The sequence below is a fragment of the Talpa occidentalis genome, unplaced genomic scaffold, assembly GCF_014898055.3.
Source record: "Talpa occidentalis isolate TD23 unplaced genomic scaffold, MPIMG_talOcc4v2.1 talOcc4.12, whole genome shotgun sequence".
In the NCBI taxonomy this organism is placed as follows: Eukaryota; Metazoa; Chordata; class Mammalia; order Eulipotyphla; family Talpidae; genus Talpa; species Talpa occidentalis.
In genome coordinates, this window is record NW_023601212.1 from 61,563,904 (window position 1) to 61,585,177 (window position 21,274).

A 21,274-nucleotide genomic window follows, 5' to 3' on the forward strand; every position below is an offset into this window, starting at 1 on the left:
GATTTTGTTCATCCAGATTTTCCATATACCACATATGAGTGAAATCATAACAATAACAATGCTTGTCCTTTTACATCTGACTTATTTCATGAAGTACAAGTCTCTAGATTTATCCATAATGTTGCCAGGGATGGTATTTCATCCTTGTTTGTTTGTTTGTTTAATAGCTGAATAATAGTCATACTATGTATAATATATATGCTATGTTTTCTTTATATAGTCACCTGTCATTGGGTACTTACTTCCAGTTTTTTTTTTTGTTTGTTTGTTTAAAGATTTATTTATTTATACAAGCACTGGGTACAGTCAGAAGCGCAGGAGGGTGAGAGAATTCACCAGAGCCAGAGCAGGGAGCAGACCAGGCAGACCGATGAAATACACTGCTGTGGGGAGCAGCGGGCGGCAAGAGAGGTCTGTGCACCATGTGGGACCCTCACAGGCAGCCGTGGATCGAACAGGCGCTGCAGAGGCTGCAGGCAGCTTCACAGCCCAGCGCTCAACCGCTGAGCCACCAGGGGAGGCCCTACTTCCAGTTTTTGACTGTTGTAAATAGTGCTGCAATAAACATGGGGGTACATATATTCTACAAATTAGCTTTTCTGTATTTTTTGGGTAAATACCCAGAAGTGGGAAAACTGGATTGTTTGGATTTCTATTTTTAATCTTTTGAGAAACCACCATACTGCTTCCTATAATGGTTGCACCGATTTACATTTCCACTAACAATGTACAAGGGTTCCCTTCTCTCCAACTGCTCTCCAACACTTAGTTCCTGTCTGTTGGATAATAGCCATTTCTCTCAGATGAAAGGTGATGGCCTCTTTTTTCTTTTTTTGCATTTCCCTAATAATAAGGGATCTCAAACATTACTATGAATAAACAAGATGCATACATAATTAAGGCAAATGTCCCAGGGTTCTCTTTGGTCCATAGTTTGTACTGTCACTGCAGACACCTGAAGGCACACTGGTTTTCTGATACACATGGACTGACTGTGGACTGAAGGATTTTATTTGTATTAATTTTAATGGGAAGAAAACAATGGGCATAACAAACATAGCAATTTATTTGCCTTTGGGGTCAGCAGGCAATAGCATTGTGAAAAATTCAGGAGCAATGAATGAGTGAATTGTGCCAAGGGCAGTGGCCTATACCTGTTGTCTTTGACCCCCACATGAGGGGGCTCACAAAGCTTATTTTTGGATCTTATCTTTGTTTTTTGCAGCCTAGACCCTAATTACCTGGCTAAACTATGACAGAGTTTTCTCCATGCTTGGTCTAAGCTTCAGTTCCTTTGCAGGGGAAAAAAACTTTGGAAAACAAGTTGTTTTTTCCCTAAACTCTCAGAGTCAGCATCTCTCCCATGTATTCCATTTTCTGGATGCTCTCTGTCCTCAGCCCATAACAAAATATTTTCCACCACCAAAGAAACATCTCTAAAAACAGCATTTAACAAATAAAAGCCACTTAAATGCTCCACCCAGGGTATTTTTTGAAAAAAAAAAAAATTAAAAAAAAAAAAACATTAGCCTTCAAAAAAAAAACCAGAACAAAATTCCCATCACTACAACAAAAAAATTACATGTGATCTTCTAAAACTAAAACACATTGTCATGACAGAGCAAGAAAGCTCTTTTCCTTAGGAAAATCTAAGAGCCTCTCTAGTGGCCTAGGGGTTAAGCCTCAGCACTATCTCTGTTAAGGCCTGAGTTCCTTTCCTGGCCAGGGAGCTAACCCACATATGGTGCAGCAGACCTCTCCTGTCTTGCCTGCTGCTCCCCTCAGCATTGTATTTCAGTAGACCCACCTGTCTCTGGTGAATCCTCTCGTTCCTCCAGCCCCCGTACCTCTGGCCTATACCCCAGTTCTTCTAGTAAATAAATATTAAAAAAGAAAAATCTCAAAAGATGATGCTAACACATTTTTACATTTCTTTATCTATCTCATCTTTGAACAAGGTATCATTTTGCTCATTGTTCTGATACAAAGAAAAAATTTCCCAGTATGTGGAAATTTCATTCAAGCAACAGAGAACTCAACAGAGAAATGTCCTCAGGGAGGATGGTATGAGTATTTCTGGAGATAGATGACAAGAAAGTAAATGTTTGGCTAAATTTAAACCCTGTTTTTTTTTTTAAGATTTATTTATTCATGCATACAAGAACTGAGGTACAGGCCAGAGATGCGGAGGGTGAGAGGATTCACCAGAGACTGAGCGGGGAATAGAACAGGCAGACTGACCGAAGTACACTGCTGAGAGGAGCAGCGGGCGAGACAGGAGAGGTCTGCCTCACCATGTGGGTAGCTCCCTGGCAGGCTGGGGATCAAACTCATGCTACAGAGGCTGTGGATTGCTTCATAGTGTGGTGCTTAACCCCTTGCACCACCAGGGAGGCCCTAAACCCTGCTTTTTAATAGGAAACTATATAACACAGAAGTTAAGAACATGAGATTTAGAGTCAGAAAGATTTATCCATTTTTCAGGAAATAAATTTGGTCAAACATTTTGCTTTGGGAAGATGTGGTATATATACACAATGGAATATTACTCAGCAATCAAAAAAGATAAACTTGGGCCTCCCCGGTGGCGCAGCGGTTGAGCGCTGGGTTGCGAAGCTGCCCGCAGCCTCTGCAGCGCCGGTTCGATCCCTGGCTGCTCCCCGGCCACCGGAGGAGGGTCCCACATGGCGCACAGACCTCTCCTGCTGCCCGCTGCTCCCCTCAGCAGTGTACTTCTGCCTGCTCTGATCCCTGCTCTGGCTCTGGTGAATTCTCTCACCCTCCTGTGCTTCTGACTGTACCCAGTGCTTGTATAAATAAATAAAATAAATAAATAAATCTTTAAAAAAAAAAAAGATAAACTCATGCCATTTGCAGCAACATGGATGGAGCTGGAAGGGATTATACTAAGCAAAATAAGTCAGAAGGATAAAGAAAGTATTGGATGGTATCTTTCTAGGAGGAATATAGGGAAACTGAACAAAGGGTCAGGAAAAAGACAAAACTTGCAAACTGATTTGAGGCACACAGCAGGGGAGGAGGGGGAGGGGGGTCAAACCAGGGGAGGGAAGAGCACAGAGCCTATAGTGATGGTTCAAGGTTGTGTAGTGGTGGGAGAACTACAGGGACTACACCTGAGGGGAGAAACCAAATATTGTAGAAAATATGTAATGTAAGAAAATATAAGAAAATACATTAAAAACAAAACAAAACAGACACATTTCACTTTAGGATCCTTTTAGGCCTAATGACCTCCTTTACACTTGCCCACCACTATCCATGTACCACAATGATCTTTTTAAAATATATAATAGCAGAATTTTCCATTGAAATAGACCTCATATAACAAAAGAGGTGTAGCAACCCCAATGCCCATCAGTAGATGTATGGGTAAAGAAAATGTGGTATATACATATGCTAGAATATTCTTTAGCCTTAAAGAAGGAAATCCTGTCATATGTTACAACATGGATGAACCTTGAGAATATTATTTTAAGTGAAATAAACCAGTCACAAAAAGACAGTGTATGATTCCACTTGTATGAAGTATCTGAAATAGGCAAATTCGTGGAAACAAAGTAGAATTGTGGTTGCCAGGGGTTGTGTAGAGGGGGAAATCAGGACTTCATGTTCAATGTATAGTGTTTCAGTATCACAAAATGAAAAATCCTAGAGACCAATTGTATAACAGTGTCAGTATTGTAAAAAATGACTAATATGGTAAATTTGGTGGTTTTTTTTAACCACAATTTTAAAAACTTTTTAACGCCAAACTTTTTTGCTTTTCTGTCTGGAAAACTCTTTCCTGTCCTGCTCCACACCCCGCCCCCCACCAGCTTACCTCACAACCCTATATTGTTTTTTTTTTAAATGTATTTTTTTTTTCTTTAAAGATTTATTTATTTGTTTATACAAGCACTGGGTACAGTCAGAAGCGCGGGAGGGTGAGAGAATTCACCAGCGCCAGAGCGGGGAACAGAACAGGCAGACTGACTGATACACTACTGAGGGGAGCATCGGGCAGCAGGAGAGGTCTGCCCGCCATGTGGGACCCTCGCCCACCGGCTGGGGATGGAACCGGCACTGCAGAGGCTGAGGGCAGCTTTGCTACCCAGCACTCAACTGCTGTGCCACCAGGGAGGCCCCACAACCCTATATTGTGAAACAGCTTCATCTTGAATCTCAGTCACATCACGTGTTTGTTCTTTTCAAATCACATCACAATTTGTAATTTGGTTATTTTTGTCTCTCTCTTCTACTCAACTATAAAATCTAAAGTTCAACGACTGTGTCTATATTTTAACCACACAACTAACTTTGCAATAGATATATATGTCCAATTTTTTTAAAATGAACAAACGAATCTAAACTGGGATACACTGGGTTGCAATAAGCATCAACTGCAGTAATGTGTTTATGACACAGGGCCTGACAAACAGTAAAAGACTGACCTGTATCTTTTTTTTTTTTTTTAAGATTTATTTATTTATACAAGCACTGGGTACAGTCAGAAGCGCGGGAGGATGAGAGAATTCACCAGAGCCAGAGCGGGGAAACAGAACAGGCAGAAGGACCGAAGTACACTTTTGAGGGGAGCAGTGGGCTGCAGGAGAGGTCTGTGCGCCATGTGGGACCTTCGTCGGCGGCCGGGAATCTAACTGGCACTGCAGAGGCTGCGGGCAGCCTCGCAACCCAGCGCTCAACCGCTGCGCCACTGGGGAGGCCCTGACCTGTATCTTTAGTGTAGAAAACTTTGATTGTAGCACATGACCTTTAAACTTCAATCCAACTCTGAGATTCTTAGGAATAGTGCAAGGGCTCTGAGCAAAGCAGAAGTATTCACATATTAGTAAGCAAAACACCGGACTTCTAGTCAGGAAGAGCAACTTTGCTTACAAGTAGGCTCCTTCATGCCTGGATATATAGATGCAGAAGTAGTTTATTCTTTGCTCAGAACTTACCAATACTCCCAGAACCATTCACAACCTGTAGGAGAAGATGAAATACTGTTAATCCTTGAACGTGGGAATTAATTCAGTAAAACAACTTAGGATCTGTGGGAGAAAAGTAGATAATTAAATAAAGAGGAAAGCAAAAACCAAATTGGAATTATTTTGGATAAGTATGCCCAGATCTGAAGTCCTGGAGTTTAAAATATGAAACTAATTAGTAGAGTGAGTGTAGACAACAGTGCAGGGGCCCTGCAAGTGTGATTTACTTCAGGTGAAACCTGAAGGCGCTGGTGTCTGTGCCCAGCTGTTTTAGGTTATAAGATTGGGGGCGGGAGGGGGGTGGAGAAAGGCTAAGAAGAGTCTTATCTTTGCCCTCAAATCTGTACAAGTTGTGCAACCTCAAGCAAATCTCTTTGGATCAAAGATTCCTATAGTCCAAATTGAGAAAACTGGATCAGTAATCCCTAATATTGCCCTCCAAATCTAACTCAGACTGTATAAACACAGATCTCCCTTCTTCCAAAAAGACCGCCCCACATCCAAAGTCGGCCCCAGGACTTCGAAACATCCTCCTTAACCTATTTGGCTTTTCCTCCGGAATGCACCATGCAGAGAGTGAAAGGCAACAGCTAAGCAAATGAAATCTTTCCTGTATCCTGCTAAAAAAAAAATCATAGGTCTTGTGCAATAAATAATGCAAAGTAAATGTAAACAACAAGTTTTGCTTCTCTAAAGCCTATCTAGATGAGCTTACCTAAAGGAGCTTATATGGGACTACCCAGGTCTGGGACCTCATGCATGAATAATAAAGCTTCTCCTGCCCTCACCATTCCTGAAGTACCACTTGTTCTTCCCCTGCCTGGGTAAAAGGCCAGAATTTATTTCTGCAACAAAAGCACCACCTTCCTAACGCTTCCTGAACCCCAACCATCAAGCAGGCTTTTCAAAGTTTCCTCCTCCTCCTTCTCTTACGATCTGCTCTCTATGCACTCTGGGTGCCAGCCCGGACCTCGAGAACCGGAAGCGGTTCTTCCGCCCTCGAAGTCCAATTGGATCCCGGGGACACAGTCCCAAACCCCGCCTCCGCCAGGGAGGCCTCTAGGCGGAGAGCGGAGGGCGAAATCGACTCGCTCGACGATCTGCAGCTTGGCCCCGCCCCCTCCGCCCTGAGCGCCGATCGGCTGGATGAGCGGGGGCGCTGCAGCGGCGGAGCGGCCGACGCGGAATCCGCGCCCACTGCCTGTGCTCCCCGCCTTCCTCCGCGGCTGCCAGCTCCTTCCCCCGCCCGCCCCGCGCGGCCCGCCCCGGAGCGCTGCCGGGAGCTCCCCGGGAGCCTCAGGTACTGGCGCCGGCCTGGTTCCTGACAGAGTGTCTGGCATTAGGAAGAAAGGAAACGGAGGTGACGCCCCCGCTTCGCCTCCCCCAACGTCCGCGTCCGGCCGGGGCACTGGAGGAGGGGGCGGCTGTCAGGGGCCCCCCAGTGGAAAAGCCTGAGGGTCTGGTTGGGGTATGCAGAGGAAGGACGACCTGGGGGATGACCTGGGGGGGCGGTTGGGGGGCGGTGGTGGGAGGGGAAAGCGATGGAAGGGGGCTCTGGGCGAGGGGGGAAGGTTTGAGAAGAGTGGGAGGCGGTCCGGAATCTGAGTGGGTTATTGGGGCAGAAAAGGCCAGACTTAGGAGCAGATGTTGGGGGACGTGGCCTGATGCGACAGTTGGGGTGCGGGCGGGGGACGGGGTGAACCAAGCTACTTGCCGAAAGAGGTGGGTTTGTTTTCATTTGAAGGCTCTGGGGAAAGAGCGCCAACCCTGCTGCGTTCCTAGGGACGGGCAGGTGAGGTGAATCATTACACTTTCGCAGGTTGTGTGAATAACACCTCCAGGCTGTGTCCATCCCGGTCACTTTATTATCGTGAACCCGCACGGAGCAAGACTGCTGATGAAAGATGAGGAAGAGGACTGAGAAAGGGGAATGGAGGCTGGGAAAAGGGAACCTTCTGCCTAGATTCAAGCTTCTTGTGAAATGAAATACATAGATTTTTTTTGGTGGTGGTTTTGCAACTAGGGTTTGTTAAAAAAAAAAAAAAAACAAACAGCACAGCTTGGATTGAATAGGTTACAAGTTTATTATGTATAGTTACTTAGAGAATACACCACTTTTTCAAAAAAAATCTACATGAAATTAGAAAGATCTGATGAGGGCATAATTGGGTGATGTGACCTTTTAGAAGTGATTTGGGTATTGGTTTCCCAACCTCAATGTCGGAATGCATCATGAAGGCTCTTGTTTCATATATACCTAGACACAGGCATCTGAATTCTATTGAAAGATAAGCCGAGGGATATTAAATTTTTTTTTAGTTTATCTGAGCAAAAATTGACTATTCAGATGGCATCCAGTTTCTAGCAGCTGGAAAGGAGCTGGAAGGAGTTGTACAAAATCAAAGGCTTTTATAGCCAAAAGGGAGCAGAAAGAAGAAAGTTAAAGTAGGCAAAAAACGTTTGGTTATTACAGGGCTACTTTTCTTTAGGGGATGGCAGAGATTTATCAGCCAGATAACCTAACTGGCTCATCAAGCTCTTCCTTATTGACATCTCTGGGAGAGGTAAAACTACAATTAAATCTGGGATTGGCAAGTGGGACTTAGCATAGGTGACTCCATTTTGGGTCTGTTGTTTTGTTTTTAACTATTCATATTTTTTTTTAAAGATTTATTTATTTATACAAGCACTGGGTACAGTCACAAGTGTGGGAGGGTGAGAGAACTCACCAGAGCCAGAGTGGGGAGCAGAACAGGCAGAAGGACCGAAGTACACTGCTGAGGGGAGCAGCGGGCGTGGCAGGAGAAGTGTGCGCGCCATGTGGGTTGCTGCCTAGCTGGGTGAGGATTGAACTCATGCTGCAGAGGCTGCGGATTGCTTCATAGTGCTGTGCTTAACCCCTTGCACCACCAGGGAGGCCCCCATATGAATTTTTTACACGAGAACTCTTAGAGTATATCTACCTAATTTCTATCTAACCTGTATCTATTTAGTTTCTGAGCATGATTTATTTCTACTAGTTGTTTGGTATAGATATCATTAGTTACCCTGTGGTTTAATCTTCCTGCTGCTTTGCTGAGGGCTTTTCTGTTTGTCAGACACAGGTTTCTTACTGTCATGAGGCTAATCCTTAGATTATGGGAGCTGACTGTGGGGTTTATGTGTAGTTTTGCTGTATGTTTCATAAATACGTAAGTCTTTGGGAGCAAAGAAAATTATCCGAAACCTCCCAACCCCGGGTTCTTCTTTGACTGGACAAACAATCAAAACAACATCAGGTGGAGCAAAGGATCTATTTGAATACTGATGGAGAATTTACATGGTTGTAAATTCTAAAAGATAATGAAACACAACAGGAATATTTATCTTGCATTTAGGGTCATGGGGTGTCAAGAAGAAAGAAGAAACTTCAGATGACTGAAAAGAGGGGAATGGTATCCTCATCTTGAAGAGTAAAGATGAGATTCTTAGATAGAGGGCACCTATTCACTGATAAACAACTCCATGAGACCCTCCAAACTACATTCTTTTAGGTATCTCTTCAGTTAGTGATGGCAAAGAATTTAGGCAAGGACAGAAGCTTCTCCTAACCTTTAGGGTCTTTACTATTCTTTAGGGTCTTTACTATTCTCAACCTAAAATGATCTGCATTCTTTAAGTAAGGATAATGCTCACAGGGCCTTGATTGACCTCTAGTTTTCATGTCATGGTTTCTAGAGGCCTACTCTGGGCATGCTGAGCAAAGTCTTTTTCTTTTGGGGAGATGGAACCTACATCTGTCTTGTATTTGCTTTTTTTTTTTCTTTTAAAGATTTATATATGCATATAAGAGCCGGGGTACTGGCCAGAGGTGTGGGGGTTAAGAGGATTCACCAGAGACAGATTGGGGAACAGAACAGGCAGATTGACCAAAGTACACTGCTGAGGGGAGCAGTGGGCGAGTCAAGAGAGGTCTGTTGTGTCATGTGGGTTGCCCCCTGGCTGGCTGGGGGATTGAACTTGTGCTGCAGTGGCTGCAGACAGCTTCATAGGTTGGTGTCTTAACCCCTTGCACCACCAGGGAGGCCCTGCTTTGGGTTGTTGAGGCTTCCCTTTTGTAGGGTTTTAAATATAAGTAAAATACAGGTGTAATTAAAAGGTCAAGTTCTTCATTGCTCCCTTTGTCACCTGTTTTTCCATGCATTCTGTAACATTTCTTCATGAATGCATTACTCTTTTTATCGATTTGTCATTAGTTTTACATTACTGTATAATTTGGTGAGTACAACTTTATATCCATAAGTCTCCACCAAAACTTTAGTGCTGGCACCCTATCATCTTCTGTCTCCTATGACCTCTCTTCCCCATGAATGGATTAGTCTGAAATCAAAATATGAGGAATAAAATGGGCAGGATGCCCTGGACAGAAATTTTATAAAAGATAAAATTCTAGAGTTATTACTTAGGTAGCAAAAAAAATTGTTTTATTTTTATTTATGCATACAAGGGGTGTAGGCCAGAAGTAGGGGGGGGGGGTTGGGGAGGGAAGAAGATTCACCAGAGACAGAGTGGGGAGCAGAACAGGCAGATGTACTGAAATACACTGCTGAGGGGAGCAGCAGGGGAGACAGGAGAGGTCTGCTGCGCCATGTGGATTGCTCCCTCGCAGGCCGGGGATTGAACTCATGCTTCAGTGGCTGCGGATTGCTTCATAGTGAGGTGCTTAACCCCTTGCACCACCAGGGAGGCCCTGTAATTGCTGTTTTAATGTAGTAAATGAAAGTGAGCGAACTGAAAGTATCCTGACTTTATGCCAAGTTATAATCTTAAAGCATTTTATGTCAATTTCAGGAGACTATCTTTTTTCCCTCTCCTGTATAATCTGCTCTTTGATTTTATAAGAACCTCATATTCTTTTAAGAAGGCTACATCCATTTTCTCACGGTTTTAACTATTAAGATTTGAGGCCTAGCATGGAGGCCAGGAACATTTGAGTGTAGCAAATGAGCAGGGAGTAGGTGAAGTCAGAAAAATGAAGGGGGGGGGGTCCTCCCTGGTGGCGCAGGGGGTTGGGGCACAACCTATAAAGCTGTCCACAGTCATGGCCACACAAGTTCCATCCCCAGCTAGGGAGCTGCCCACATGGCGCAGCAGACCTCTCCTAACTCGCCTGCTGCTCCCCTCAGCAGTGTATTTCAGTAGATCTGCCTGTTCTGTTCCCCGTTCTGTCTCTGGTGAATCCTCTCACCCCCCACAATTCTGGCCTATACCCCAGTTCTTGTATGTATGTATAAATAAGTAAATCTTTAAAAAAAAAAGAAAAAGAAAAAATGAAGGGGGAGCCTATCACATAGGACCTTATATTCCAAAGGGCTTTAACTTATACCCAAAGTGTCAAATCTGATTAAGTTTATTTTCTCTTTAAGGTGGTGAATACGTGTTCTACTGAGAAGTTATTTCGTGAGTGAAAAATATGCCTCCCAAATTCAAGCGTCACCTAAATGATGATGATGTTACTGGTTCTGTGAAAAGTGAAAGGGTAAGTTCAGAATTGTAAGCTTTAAAAGAGAAAAATAGAAAATATGCTTCTCTTTCTTTTTTTAATGTGTTTTGGAAAATCCTCAGGGTTTTTGCTATATTCTAATTCTATTTGTTTTCTTACTTAGATTGGTGACTCAACTGAATACCACTTTCATTGTCAAATTATGCTCACAACTTTGGTTTTTCAGAGGGAATTTGTACAAATACACAAATTCTCATTCAGAACTCTAGAGCCAAATGTGGTTAGAATTCAGATTTTTTTTAATTGAAGTAACATTGCATTATAAAATCATGTAAGTTTCAGACGTGTATCAGTAAAAATCAGTATGTGTTTATACTACATTAAGTTCACCATTTAAAGTCCCAAGTCTGTCCTCCTCCTTTTACACTGTTTACCCACTCATCTGATAGCCACTAATTGGCCTTATAGTCTAAAAATTTAACTTTTCTTTAGTTCATCCATTTGTTGGTTTCTCTATATACCACATATGAATAAGATCTTATGGTTTTTGTCTCTCTCTGTCTGACTTATTTCATGAAGTATAGTACCCTCTAGGTCAGTCTACATTGCTGCAAATAGTAATATTTTATCTTTATTATAGCTTTTTTTTAATAGTAGTAGTAGGTATATGTACCGTATCTTTTTGACCATTCATCTGTTGATAACTTAGATGGTTTCCAGCTCTTGGCTATTGTAAATAATGCTGCAGTAAACATGGGGGTGCATATTTCTCTCCAAATTAGTGTTTTTGTATCTTTCAGGTAAACATCCAAAAGTGGAATAATGGAATAATTGGATCATACCAAATTTCTGCTTTTAATCTCCATACTATTTTTAATAGCTGCACCAATTTACATTTCTACCAACAGTACACAAGGCTTCCCTTCTTTCCACATCATTTCAGTACTTGTTTCTTGTCTGTTGGATGATAGCTATTCTCACAGGTGTGAGGTAATATATTGTTTTGTTCCCTCAATAATAAGAGCTGAACATCTTTTCAATGCCTGTTGGCCATCTATGTATCTTATTTGGAGAAGTGTGTGTTTATATTTTCTGCCCATTTTTAATCTATTTGTTTTTTGGTTTTGAGTTGTGAGTTTTTTATATATTTTGTATACTTAACCTCTTATTGTACATATGATATGTAAATATCTTCTCCCATTTAGTAGGGTGTCTTCATTTTGATGACAGTATCTTTTATGCAGAAGTTTTTTACTTTGATATGGTACCATTTGTTTATTTTTGCTTTTGTTTTCCTTGCTGATGGAATCAAGTCCTCGGAGACTTGTCTAAGGCTGATGTCAAGGAGCATATATTTTCTTCTATGTGTTTTATGGTTTCACATGTTAACATCCAGGTCTAATTCATTTTGAGTTAAATTTTGTGTATAGTATTTAGATAGTGGTCTAGTTTTGTTCTTTTGCATGGGGCTGTCCAATTTTAACAGACAATCCATGCTCTGTTATCTGCTCTCATTTCCTTTTTTCATAAATTTTATTGTTCCATTTATGTACCAGTTTATTTCTGGGCTCTCAGTTCTGTTCCACTGATCTCAGAGACCATTTTCATGCTCCCCTCACCCAACCTCACCCCAGACTGTTTTTGCTGTTTGGGGACTTTGCTGTTTTTGAACAAATTTCATGACTTTGGGCCTCTCCGGCGGCACTAGGGGTTGAAATGCAACTTGTGAAGCTGTCCACAGCCACCGCAGCACGAGTTCCATCCCCGGCCAGGCCTGGCCCTCCCGCTGCTCCCCTCAGCAGTGTATTTCATTCAGTCCACCTGTTCTGTTCCCCGCTCTGTCTCTGGTGAGCCCTCTCACCCCCAACACCTCTGGCCTGTACCCCAGTTCTTGTATGAATAAATAAATCTTAAAAAAAAATTTCTTGCTTTTTGGTTTATTTCTGTTAGGATTTTGATAGGGATTACATTTAACCTGTATATTGCATTGGTAATATAACCATTTTAACTATGTTAAATCTTCCAGTCTATGAATATGGAATATCTTTCCACCTCTTTGTGTCTTCTACTTCTTAGAGTTTTCCATGTACAAATCTTTCACTTATTGCATTAACATTATTCCAATGTATTTAATTCTTTTTGATGTGGTTGCAAATGGGATTGCTTTTCTGATTTCTCTGCTAGTTTGCAATAGATTGCAGCCAGATTTTTATATACTAATTTTGTAGTCTGCCACTTTTACTGTAGTCATTTATTATCCCTAATAGTCATTTATTATCCCTAGTAGCTTTTTACTGGAGTTTTGGGATTTCCTATGTATATTATGTTATCTGTAAGAATAATAACGTTACTTCTTCCTTTCCAATTTGAATACATTTTATATACTTATCTAATTGCTTTGACTAGGACTTCTGGCTATTTTGCATAGTAGTGATGAGAGTGATCCTTACCTTGTTCCTGATCTCAGAGGAAACATTTTTAACAGTGCCTACCATATAAAGGATAAGTGTATTTGAATTAATGCTGTTTTCATTTTCCTACTCTATTATATATTATTACACAGATTGTCATATTTCTCGATGTTTTCCAAATCATTTTTCTTCTCCCCACCCTACTGGGCAGTAAAAAAAATTCCTTCTTTTCTCCCTCTTCCCCTCTCTATTAAGTATATTTCAACAGTATTTGTTTACATCTGTGTTCACCTACAAACCAAAAACCTCGCCCCTTCCATTGTTTCCCTTTTTCATTCTAGTCCCACTTGTCCCTTGTACTCCTCCGCCCCCTAAGATGAACATGTTACTCTGCTTTTATTTCCCCACTTTACTTTCCCACTTTCAGATTCTGGATTTTGTTAAATGAGAATTTTTGAAAGTTTTTCCTTACATGCCTTTTCTTTTCAAGAACTATAAGTTATAGTACACAATCACATTGTCATCATCCATTTAGATTTGACAACACATAATATTCGATTCTTGGTCATATTGTTTTAAGCTCTTTGTTCTGATTTAATTTTCTTTGTGACTGGTGTAATTCTTTGAGTAATTTCCTCAGAAAAGGTACGTGGGTAGTGTATTTGTGTCCTGTTGTTTCAAATTACTGCATACTTAAAAAAGGTTTTATTATCTTAAAGTTCTGCTGACCCATAGCCCAAAATGGGTCTTAATGGGCCAAATAATCAAGGTGCCAATAGGGCTGTGTTCCTTCTGGGGAAAAATCTGTGCCCTTGCGTTTCCTAGCCTCTGCCTGTCCTTTTTGACCCATTTCTACATCTTTAAAGACAACAGTGCAACATCTTCCAATCTCTGTGACACCTCTGCCTACCCTTTTTACGAGCTCTTAAAATTACATTAGTTCCATACAAATAATCCATAATGATCCTATTTGAAGATCTTTGACGTAATCATGTCTGCGTAGTTTTTGCCATGCATAGGTTACAGGGGTTAGGATGTGGAATAATGGCTCCCTAAAGATACAGGTTATGTGCTGTTTGAGATTTTATATACTGAAAAGATCTGGCTTTGTTCTTTTTTATGGGCCTTTTTGAACTTTTATTTTCTCCTTTGGAGGGGAGGATGGCACCATCTTGTTAAGGAAAATAGTTGCATCTTAGAAGGTAAGTGTAAAGACAGCTGTTTGTGGACTAAGTTGCTAGTAGTTGGGAACTGTGCCCATTATTAAGCCCTTGTCTCTCAATTCCAACCCTACCTCTGTTCTCTCTGATGCTAGAGTTGGCCTCCACACTTACATTTCTCCTTTGCCACCTGGCTTACCATTAAGAGATGGTAAGATTAGAAAGCAAGAGGAAGGAGAAAGATGGGAAGGAAAGAGGAAGGAGAGGGACTTTAACACTGCCTGAAGTTCCCTATTCCACCAGTTTCTGTGACCTTTTTCCCTTGTCAGTTTTAAGATTCTTGTATTTATGATACCATTTTCTCTAAAGAACATGCAAATGTGTTTCATATATGTGGTTCCACATCTTTCCTTTTTTAGCGTAGAGCATGCAGTTTGTTTCTGAATTTGGAACTCAAATTTTACCAGCATAGAACTTGTTTCATTACTTCTCTCTGGCAGACTGTAAGTCCTCTGACTCTGAAAACTGAGTTTTTCCCTCTATTTTTTGACAGAGAAATCTTTTGGAAGATGATTCAGATGAAGAAGAAGATTTTTTTCTGTAAGTTTTTAATACTTTATTAGGGTATAATTGACATATAATGAAATGCCTATAAAATACACAGTGAATTTTGACATGAATACCTGTGAAATTATCACCAAACTCAAATAATGAATATAAATATCATCTCAGATGTTTCCTCATACTCATTGGTAATTTCTCACTCTCCTAGTACTCAGGCAATAATTGATCTGCATCCTCTAACTATAGTTTGCATTTTCTAGAATTTTTTACGAGTGGAATCATACAGTGTACTTTGCTGGTTTGATTTACTCAAGCATAATTATTTTGTGATTCATCCATGCTGTTACATGTGTCAGTAGGTTTTTAGTTGAGTACATTCTATTGTATGAATGTACTGCAGTTCAGTCATCCATTCACTTATTGATGAATATTTGGGATACTTCTAGTTTTTAGCTATTATGAATAAAGCTACTATATAAACATTTATGTATATATGGTTTTGTGTGGACATATGCTTTCTCTTGGATAATACTTAGGAGTGGAGTGATTAGTGTATATTTACAGCTGTTTTCCAAACATGGTTTTAATTTATATTCATTAATTTGTATTCAAATTAATTTGTATTCATTTAATTTGTATTCAAATTTAATTTGAAGGTCATATATATTTGCCATTCTTTTATGAATTACATGTTAAAATTTTTTTGCTGAATTTTAAATTTAAGGGTTTTTTATGTATACAGTTTGTTGTCATACATATACTAATATTTACTACCACCCCAATTTAATCACTCCATTAAATTTTTTAAAAGAGTTTTTGCTTATTTAAGAAATCTTTGCCAAGCCCAACCAAGGTCACTAAGATTCTTCTTTTTCCTAGGAATTGTATGGTTTTGGCTTTTACATTTAGGTCTATTATCTGTGTTAAGCTAATTTTTATATATAGTTAAGGGTGAGAATAATACTTTTCAGCATTTGGCTATCCAATTGATCCATCATCTGATGAAATTATCCTTTCCGCCCATTGAATTGCCTTTGTTACTTTGTCTAATTGACCTGATTGTAGTTATGATTGTAGTTTGATTGTAATTATGATTGGTAAGGGCTCTCAAAGACCTTGATTTGTATTTGCAAAATTAGGTAGGATAACATTCTTATAGGACTTTTCTCTGGAGATTGATGTGGAGGATATGCCCAAGAACAAACATTTACTACTACTTTTGTTACGTGAATTTCTTGGTAGAGGCTTTTTTTAATAGAAAATAATTGGCAGCATGAAACAATGGACAAAAAATAGGAAATCATTTTTTGGAAGAAAGGTCAGATAAAGTAGGAAGTAATTTCCTGTAGACGATAAAATTTCCATAGTCACAGAACTGCTCACAATGCCAATGACAGTGAGAAGCCTCAGACTAGAGTAGCTATGTGTTAAAAAGGAACTCCAGGGCCTCCCCAGTGGCACAGTGGGTTGAGCGCAGCACTGTGAAGCTGTCCGCAACCCTCTAATTGCGGGTTCAATTCCTGGCTGGCCAGGGAGATACCCACATGGCACAGCAGACCTCTTCTGTCTCGCCCGCTGCTCCCCTCAGCAGTGTATCTCAGTAAATTCATCTGTTATGCTCCCTACTCTGTCTCTGGTGAATCCTCTCACCCTCCCGTGCCTCTGGCCTGTACCCCAGTTCTTGTATAAATAAATCTTTTTTTTTTTTTAAAAAAAAGGAACTCCATATTCAACAGAAGACCAGGTTTTTTGGTTAAATAAGTGATTACCTGAATGTAAGTTAATATTTGTGTGAGAAACAGAACTTTTCAGATCAATAGTGTAACAGGAGTCCCATTCCTGAATAATACTATACATCTTCAAAAGGGTGTGACGACAAACCCAGCATACTTGTTCAAAATGCAGCTTCCATAGCCTGTGGCTCTCAAAGGGAGAAAGTTCTTGAAATAGCTTCTAAAAATTAACATTAATGTTCATAGTAGCTTTATTCACAATAGCCAAAAGGTGGATGCAACCCAGGTATCCATCTGTGAAGGAATGGGTAAACAAAAGACAGTATTTATATTTAGTGGAATATTACTCAGTCTTTTTTTTTTTTAAAGATTTATTTATTCATACAAGCATTGGGTACAGTCAGAAGCGCGGGAGGGTGAGAGAATTCACCAGAGAGGAGAGCAGAGCAGGCAGACTGACAAAGTACACTGCTGAGGGGAGCAGTGGGCGGCAGGAGAGGTCTACGCGCCATGTGGGACCCTCGCCCGGTGGCCAGGGATCCAACCGTTGCTGCAGAGGCTGAGGGCAGCTTCGCAACCCAGCGCTCAACCGCTGCGCCACCGGGGAGGCCCCTATTACTCAGTCTTAAAAGGAAAATTCTGACATAATTATAAAATTGATGAGTCTTAAATTATGCTAAGGAAATAAGATGGTCACATAATTCTAGTTATGAGGTACCTAGAGTAGTCAAATTCACAGTTCATAGAGAACAAAATAGAACAGAGCTTCTGAGAGCGGTAGGAGCAGGGGAGTTAGGGTTTGATAGAGAATCTACTTTTGAGTTTTGTCAAATACTCTATTTTCAGAATAATCATTAAAATATTCAAAGGTTTTCACTTCCAGGATATTAAAATGGGTAAGTTAAAGTGGTATTAACTATAATAGATAATTTGAGAAATGTTGATTTTTCATAGACGCTTATATTTGCTATGTTGGTAAGCTGAAAATGAATCATCAAAAACCAACTTAAAACGTTTTAGTTTTGAATGGATTTTTCTCTGTACCGACCTCTGATAGTCAGCATTTCATCATAACTGAAATTTAAAGTGAGTTGTATGGCCTGCATTTTATAATTGATCATAAAACTATTCATAATTGTTCATAACTACTCAATTATTGCCACTTTAGTATGTTAGTTTAATGATTAAAACAACTGTATGACTAAGGGTTATATAAGCCCATAATTTCTCTGAAAGTTGTAACATTCAGAATTAAGTTAATTGTCGCCAACACTATGTACCAGTGAAATACGGACATGATTGTATATCATTCAGTTTCAGCAATACTGTAAAGTGTGGTTCCTATGATAAATGACTAATGCATGTCTATAATTCAGCTTGAGTGTGTGTTCTATTTTTTTAATGCCCTTATTGCTAATACGTATGTGATTTTGTTTTCAGAAGGGGGCCATCTGGACCAAGATTTGGACCTAGAAATGATAAAATTAAGCAGTAAGTTCCTGAGATAGTCCTTTGTTTAAATGATTACTATATTTCTATGTAGAACAGGGGTTGGTAACATACAGCGTGTGAGCCAAATCTGGTTACTGCCTGTTTTTGTAAATAGTTTTATTTACAAACACAGCCATACCTGTTTTTCTTATGGCACAGTCGAGTAATTGTGACAGAAATCTAAAATGTATGTTTACAGAAAAAAATTTGCCCCATCTTGATGTAGACTTAATATAACTAATGGGTTTCAAAAACCCAATGATTTTTAATTTCATGCAGCTGCCTCTGAATAATAGCAAAGGAAATGTAATTCCTGGCTGTTGGTATTACTGAACTTGGTTACCTGATGTCAAATGCATTTAGCCTAAATAAGATCTGTTTTGGTGTAAAGCTACAGCTTTATTTCCATTTTCAAAGTGATACTGTACTATCTACTATCAGAAATTTTTATCTATAATCTTAAATCTTATGGCTGATTTTCAGTTTACATGTTTTCTACATAGTTGGTGGTATATGATGGGTAATGCTATAGTGACTGGATCTAATGTTAGAAGGATATGAATCATGACAAGAAGGAATTGATGCAAGTTGCAGCCCTGGAAACTGATTAAGCTATAAAGGCTAACTATGGACGATAAACTGAATTACCCAAGTTCAGGATCTACAGAGAACTTGTTGCCTCCCTAACTCTGGATATAGCTGACACATTTTGGGAAGGGTACATGGGGTATCTAGTTACTGTTGAGATACCTGAGTTCTTGTCAGCTAGCCCACACTTAATCCACTCATAACTAATGGATTCCAAAGTACTGAACCAACAAATTGATTTGAGTACTAGATAATGTTTTCATTTTCTATTGCTGTGTAAACAAATTACCATCAACTTAGTAGCCAGAAGCAACCCATATAATCATCCCACATTTTTTCCCTGAGTCTAGATGGATTTCAGTCACTGCTTAGGTAGGCGCTCTCTACAGGGTCTCAGAAGCCTGCAATCATTGTGTCACCAGACCTGTGATCTCATTGATGCTCTGGACCAAGTTCAGGTGGTTGTTGACAGAATTCATGCCTTTGCAGCTGTAGTACGTGGGGTGCTTGTTTCTTCAAGGCCAACAGAAGAGTCTCTTGCTGCTTCAAGCATCTGCTTTGGCCAGTGAAGATGAAAGGAGCCACTTAGATTCAGACAGTTAATTACTTACTTAGTAAAAAGAGAAGCAGCCAAAGGTACCAGCTCCCTGGGTACTTGCCCCACACACCAAAAACAATGATACCAAAACAAAAGGGGTGGTGTGGCTACAATGAGTTATGGGAAATCCTGTGACAAAGGTGCCAATTCTAGACTGCATCTAAGTGGTTTCTCTAGTCTGCAGATAGACCCCTGCAGCAGACCTCAACATAATCTCAGAGGTAGTAGAACTTGTTTAAGACAGGTTTTTAGGGAAGAAAGCCTCACAAGCCATTCATTGGCCCATGTTTTAGAATGATCAGAAGGCATTCACAATTACTATTTTTTGTTAGCAGAGCTGTTCCCCTCTGCTGAGCCAGAGTGACTTCTGTATCCATCTACCTGGTCTTGTTCTCTTATACCAATACTGATGACACCTGGTATTTGTTTTGGCAGTATGCTTAGTTTCCTGTCTGATGTCCTTGCAGAGCGAGCAGCTACTGAGTACAGTCTCTTGAGTTGACTGTTGAGCTGAATCCCAAAAATTACTGTCACTTGTACAAAGTGGACATCGCAGGGTATATGTCTTTGTTAGTAATTGCCAAATACACATACACATGAATGTGTAATTACAATAATTTTGGTGATCACAGAATTTTAGAATGGCAAGGAATTAAGTCCCATGGCTCTTACTCTAGAACTGAAGGTGGTCAGTAATATCAACACAGATTAAATCTTGTATCCACAACCTCATGAAAGCTTACTAACCAGGGATGATACAAATGTGTGTGCCCAACACAGTAGAGCACAACTTGCCATGGACAAACCCCTGAGATTATAGTGACCAAAATGCTAGGGTTAGTGAATGTTAGGTTATTACCATTTAATTATAACATTTCCTTATAGGCTGCAGTATTTTTCCTTGTTGGGCATGTTAACATTACTTTTCAAGAAGATTGTTTTGGAAAGTGATTTTAAATATTCACATAGCTACATAAAAATTATGGTTTTTGGAATGTTTCCTTTGCCACTCTAGTGAATTTATTCTCTGCCAGAGGTAGGGACACTTTCCTAACTGTAGTCTTGAACCTACCAGTTGAAAGGCCAAGGAATGTTCTACATTGTAACTGTGTGTGTATGGCTTTAAATATAACATAGTTTAAAAAATTCTATGTCAACAATACTTTCAAGGACCACAAGATGGGGCTGTTAACAGTGAATTATTTTCTTTAATAAGGGATGTTGGTTCCAGAATGCGGTTTTTCTTAATGGAAGAGTACTGACACTGCTAAACACATGCTTGAGTGTTAGGCACTGTGCTAAGTGTTTAATAAACACTGTCACATCTAATTATCAAAAGTGAGAGATTATCATCTTCATTTTAAAGGTGAGAAAATGAGGCCCAAAGATGCTTGCACAGCCACATAAATAGTAAGTGATAGAGCTGGCTTGCAAATCCAAGAGCCTGTGTCTGAATCCAGAGCCCCTGCCCTTTATACTTACCCTACAGATAAGAGGGACCTATTTTACATTTTTATTCATTGTTTTCCCAGTGCCTAGAACAGGACATAGTAGGCTCTTATTTATAAATTCATTAATTAGGAGCCTCCCTGGTGGCATAGGGGTAAGTCTCAGCGCTATCACATTATAAATTTATTAGTTGAAGTATTTTGCCATTGTTCTAGTCACCTAAGCAGAGAGCTAGTGATGTTCTATCTTATAGAAGGAATTCATAGGGATTCAGGGACTCTTTCAGACTGTTTGGACTGAGAATTCTACATTCCCAACGTGGTTGCTTTTCAGCCTCTATCAGTAACATACTGTGTGGAAGGCACACTGTAGCAACTATGATGAACCTTATAGGCTATGTCTGCATAGTCAGTGGGCATATTTACTAGTTTTAACATGGGAGGGAGGTGACAGTAATTATTACTTGGATCTGGGAATTCTTCTGAACCCACCGATGTCTAAATGGGCATTTTGTTTTAAAGCACACTTTGAAGATAAAACTTCATTGATAGGAAAAGGAGAGAGAACCCTTTTCAAAATTACTCATGTCCATATGTGCTAATCTAATTCGTTAGGCTATTTTGGGGAATAAAGTGTACAGTGGGTGGCAGAGAAGAAGTATGTCTGTATTGTGAAAAGCTCTTCAGGTGATAACACAATTCCCCAACTAGAAGCAACAATTGCTTATCCTTATTTAAAACATGTACATGTAATTATATACACAGACACACTTAGAATTCAGACAGCCTGAAATGTACTGTTCTGCTA

At 40.1% G+C, this 21,274-nt stretch overlaps 1 protein-coding gene and 1 long non-coding RNA gene across 8 annotated transcripts in view; one reads left to right on the top strand and one right to left on the bottom strand.

Annotated features, from left to right (window-relative positions):
* Positions 1 to 6,209: 6,209 nt before the first annotated feature.
* VAMP4 (vesicle associated membrane protein 4) overlaps positions 6,210 to 21,274 on the top strand; it is a 42,091-nt gene continuing 27,026 nt past the window's right edge. For 2 of the 7 annotated variants that reach the window (XM_037506486.2, XM_037506482.2), the window contains exons 1-4: positions 6,210 to 6,351; positions 10,397 to 10,509; positions 14,598 to 14,644; positions 17,782 to 17,832. In XM_037506486.2, coding sequence (XP_037362383.1) covers positions 10,444 to 10,509; positions 14,598 to 14,644; positions 17,782 to 17,832 — 164 coding nt within the window. In that variant the 5' untranslated portion in view covers positions 6,210 to 6,351; positions 10,397 to 10,443. Of the gene's footprint in view, positions 6,352 to 6,376; positions 6,460 to 6,810; positions 7,556 to 10,396; positions 10,510 to 14,597; positions 14,645 to 17,781; positions 17,833 to 21,274 lie in introns of those variants that run through there. The other 5 variants (XM_054693477.1, XM_054693478.1, XM_037506483.2 and 2 more) reach the window with 5 other exon arrangements.
* LOC119241293 (uncharacterized) overlaps positions 18,162 to 21,274 on the bottom strand; it is a 39,277-nt gene continuing 36,164 nt past the window's right edge. Inside the window, exon 5 of the long non-coding RNA XR_008551168.1 lies at positions 18,162 to 18,973. This is a non-coding gene — a long non-coding RNA (uncharacterized LOC119241293). The remainder of the gene's footprint in view (positions 18,974 to 21,274) is intronic.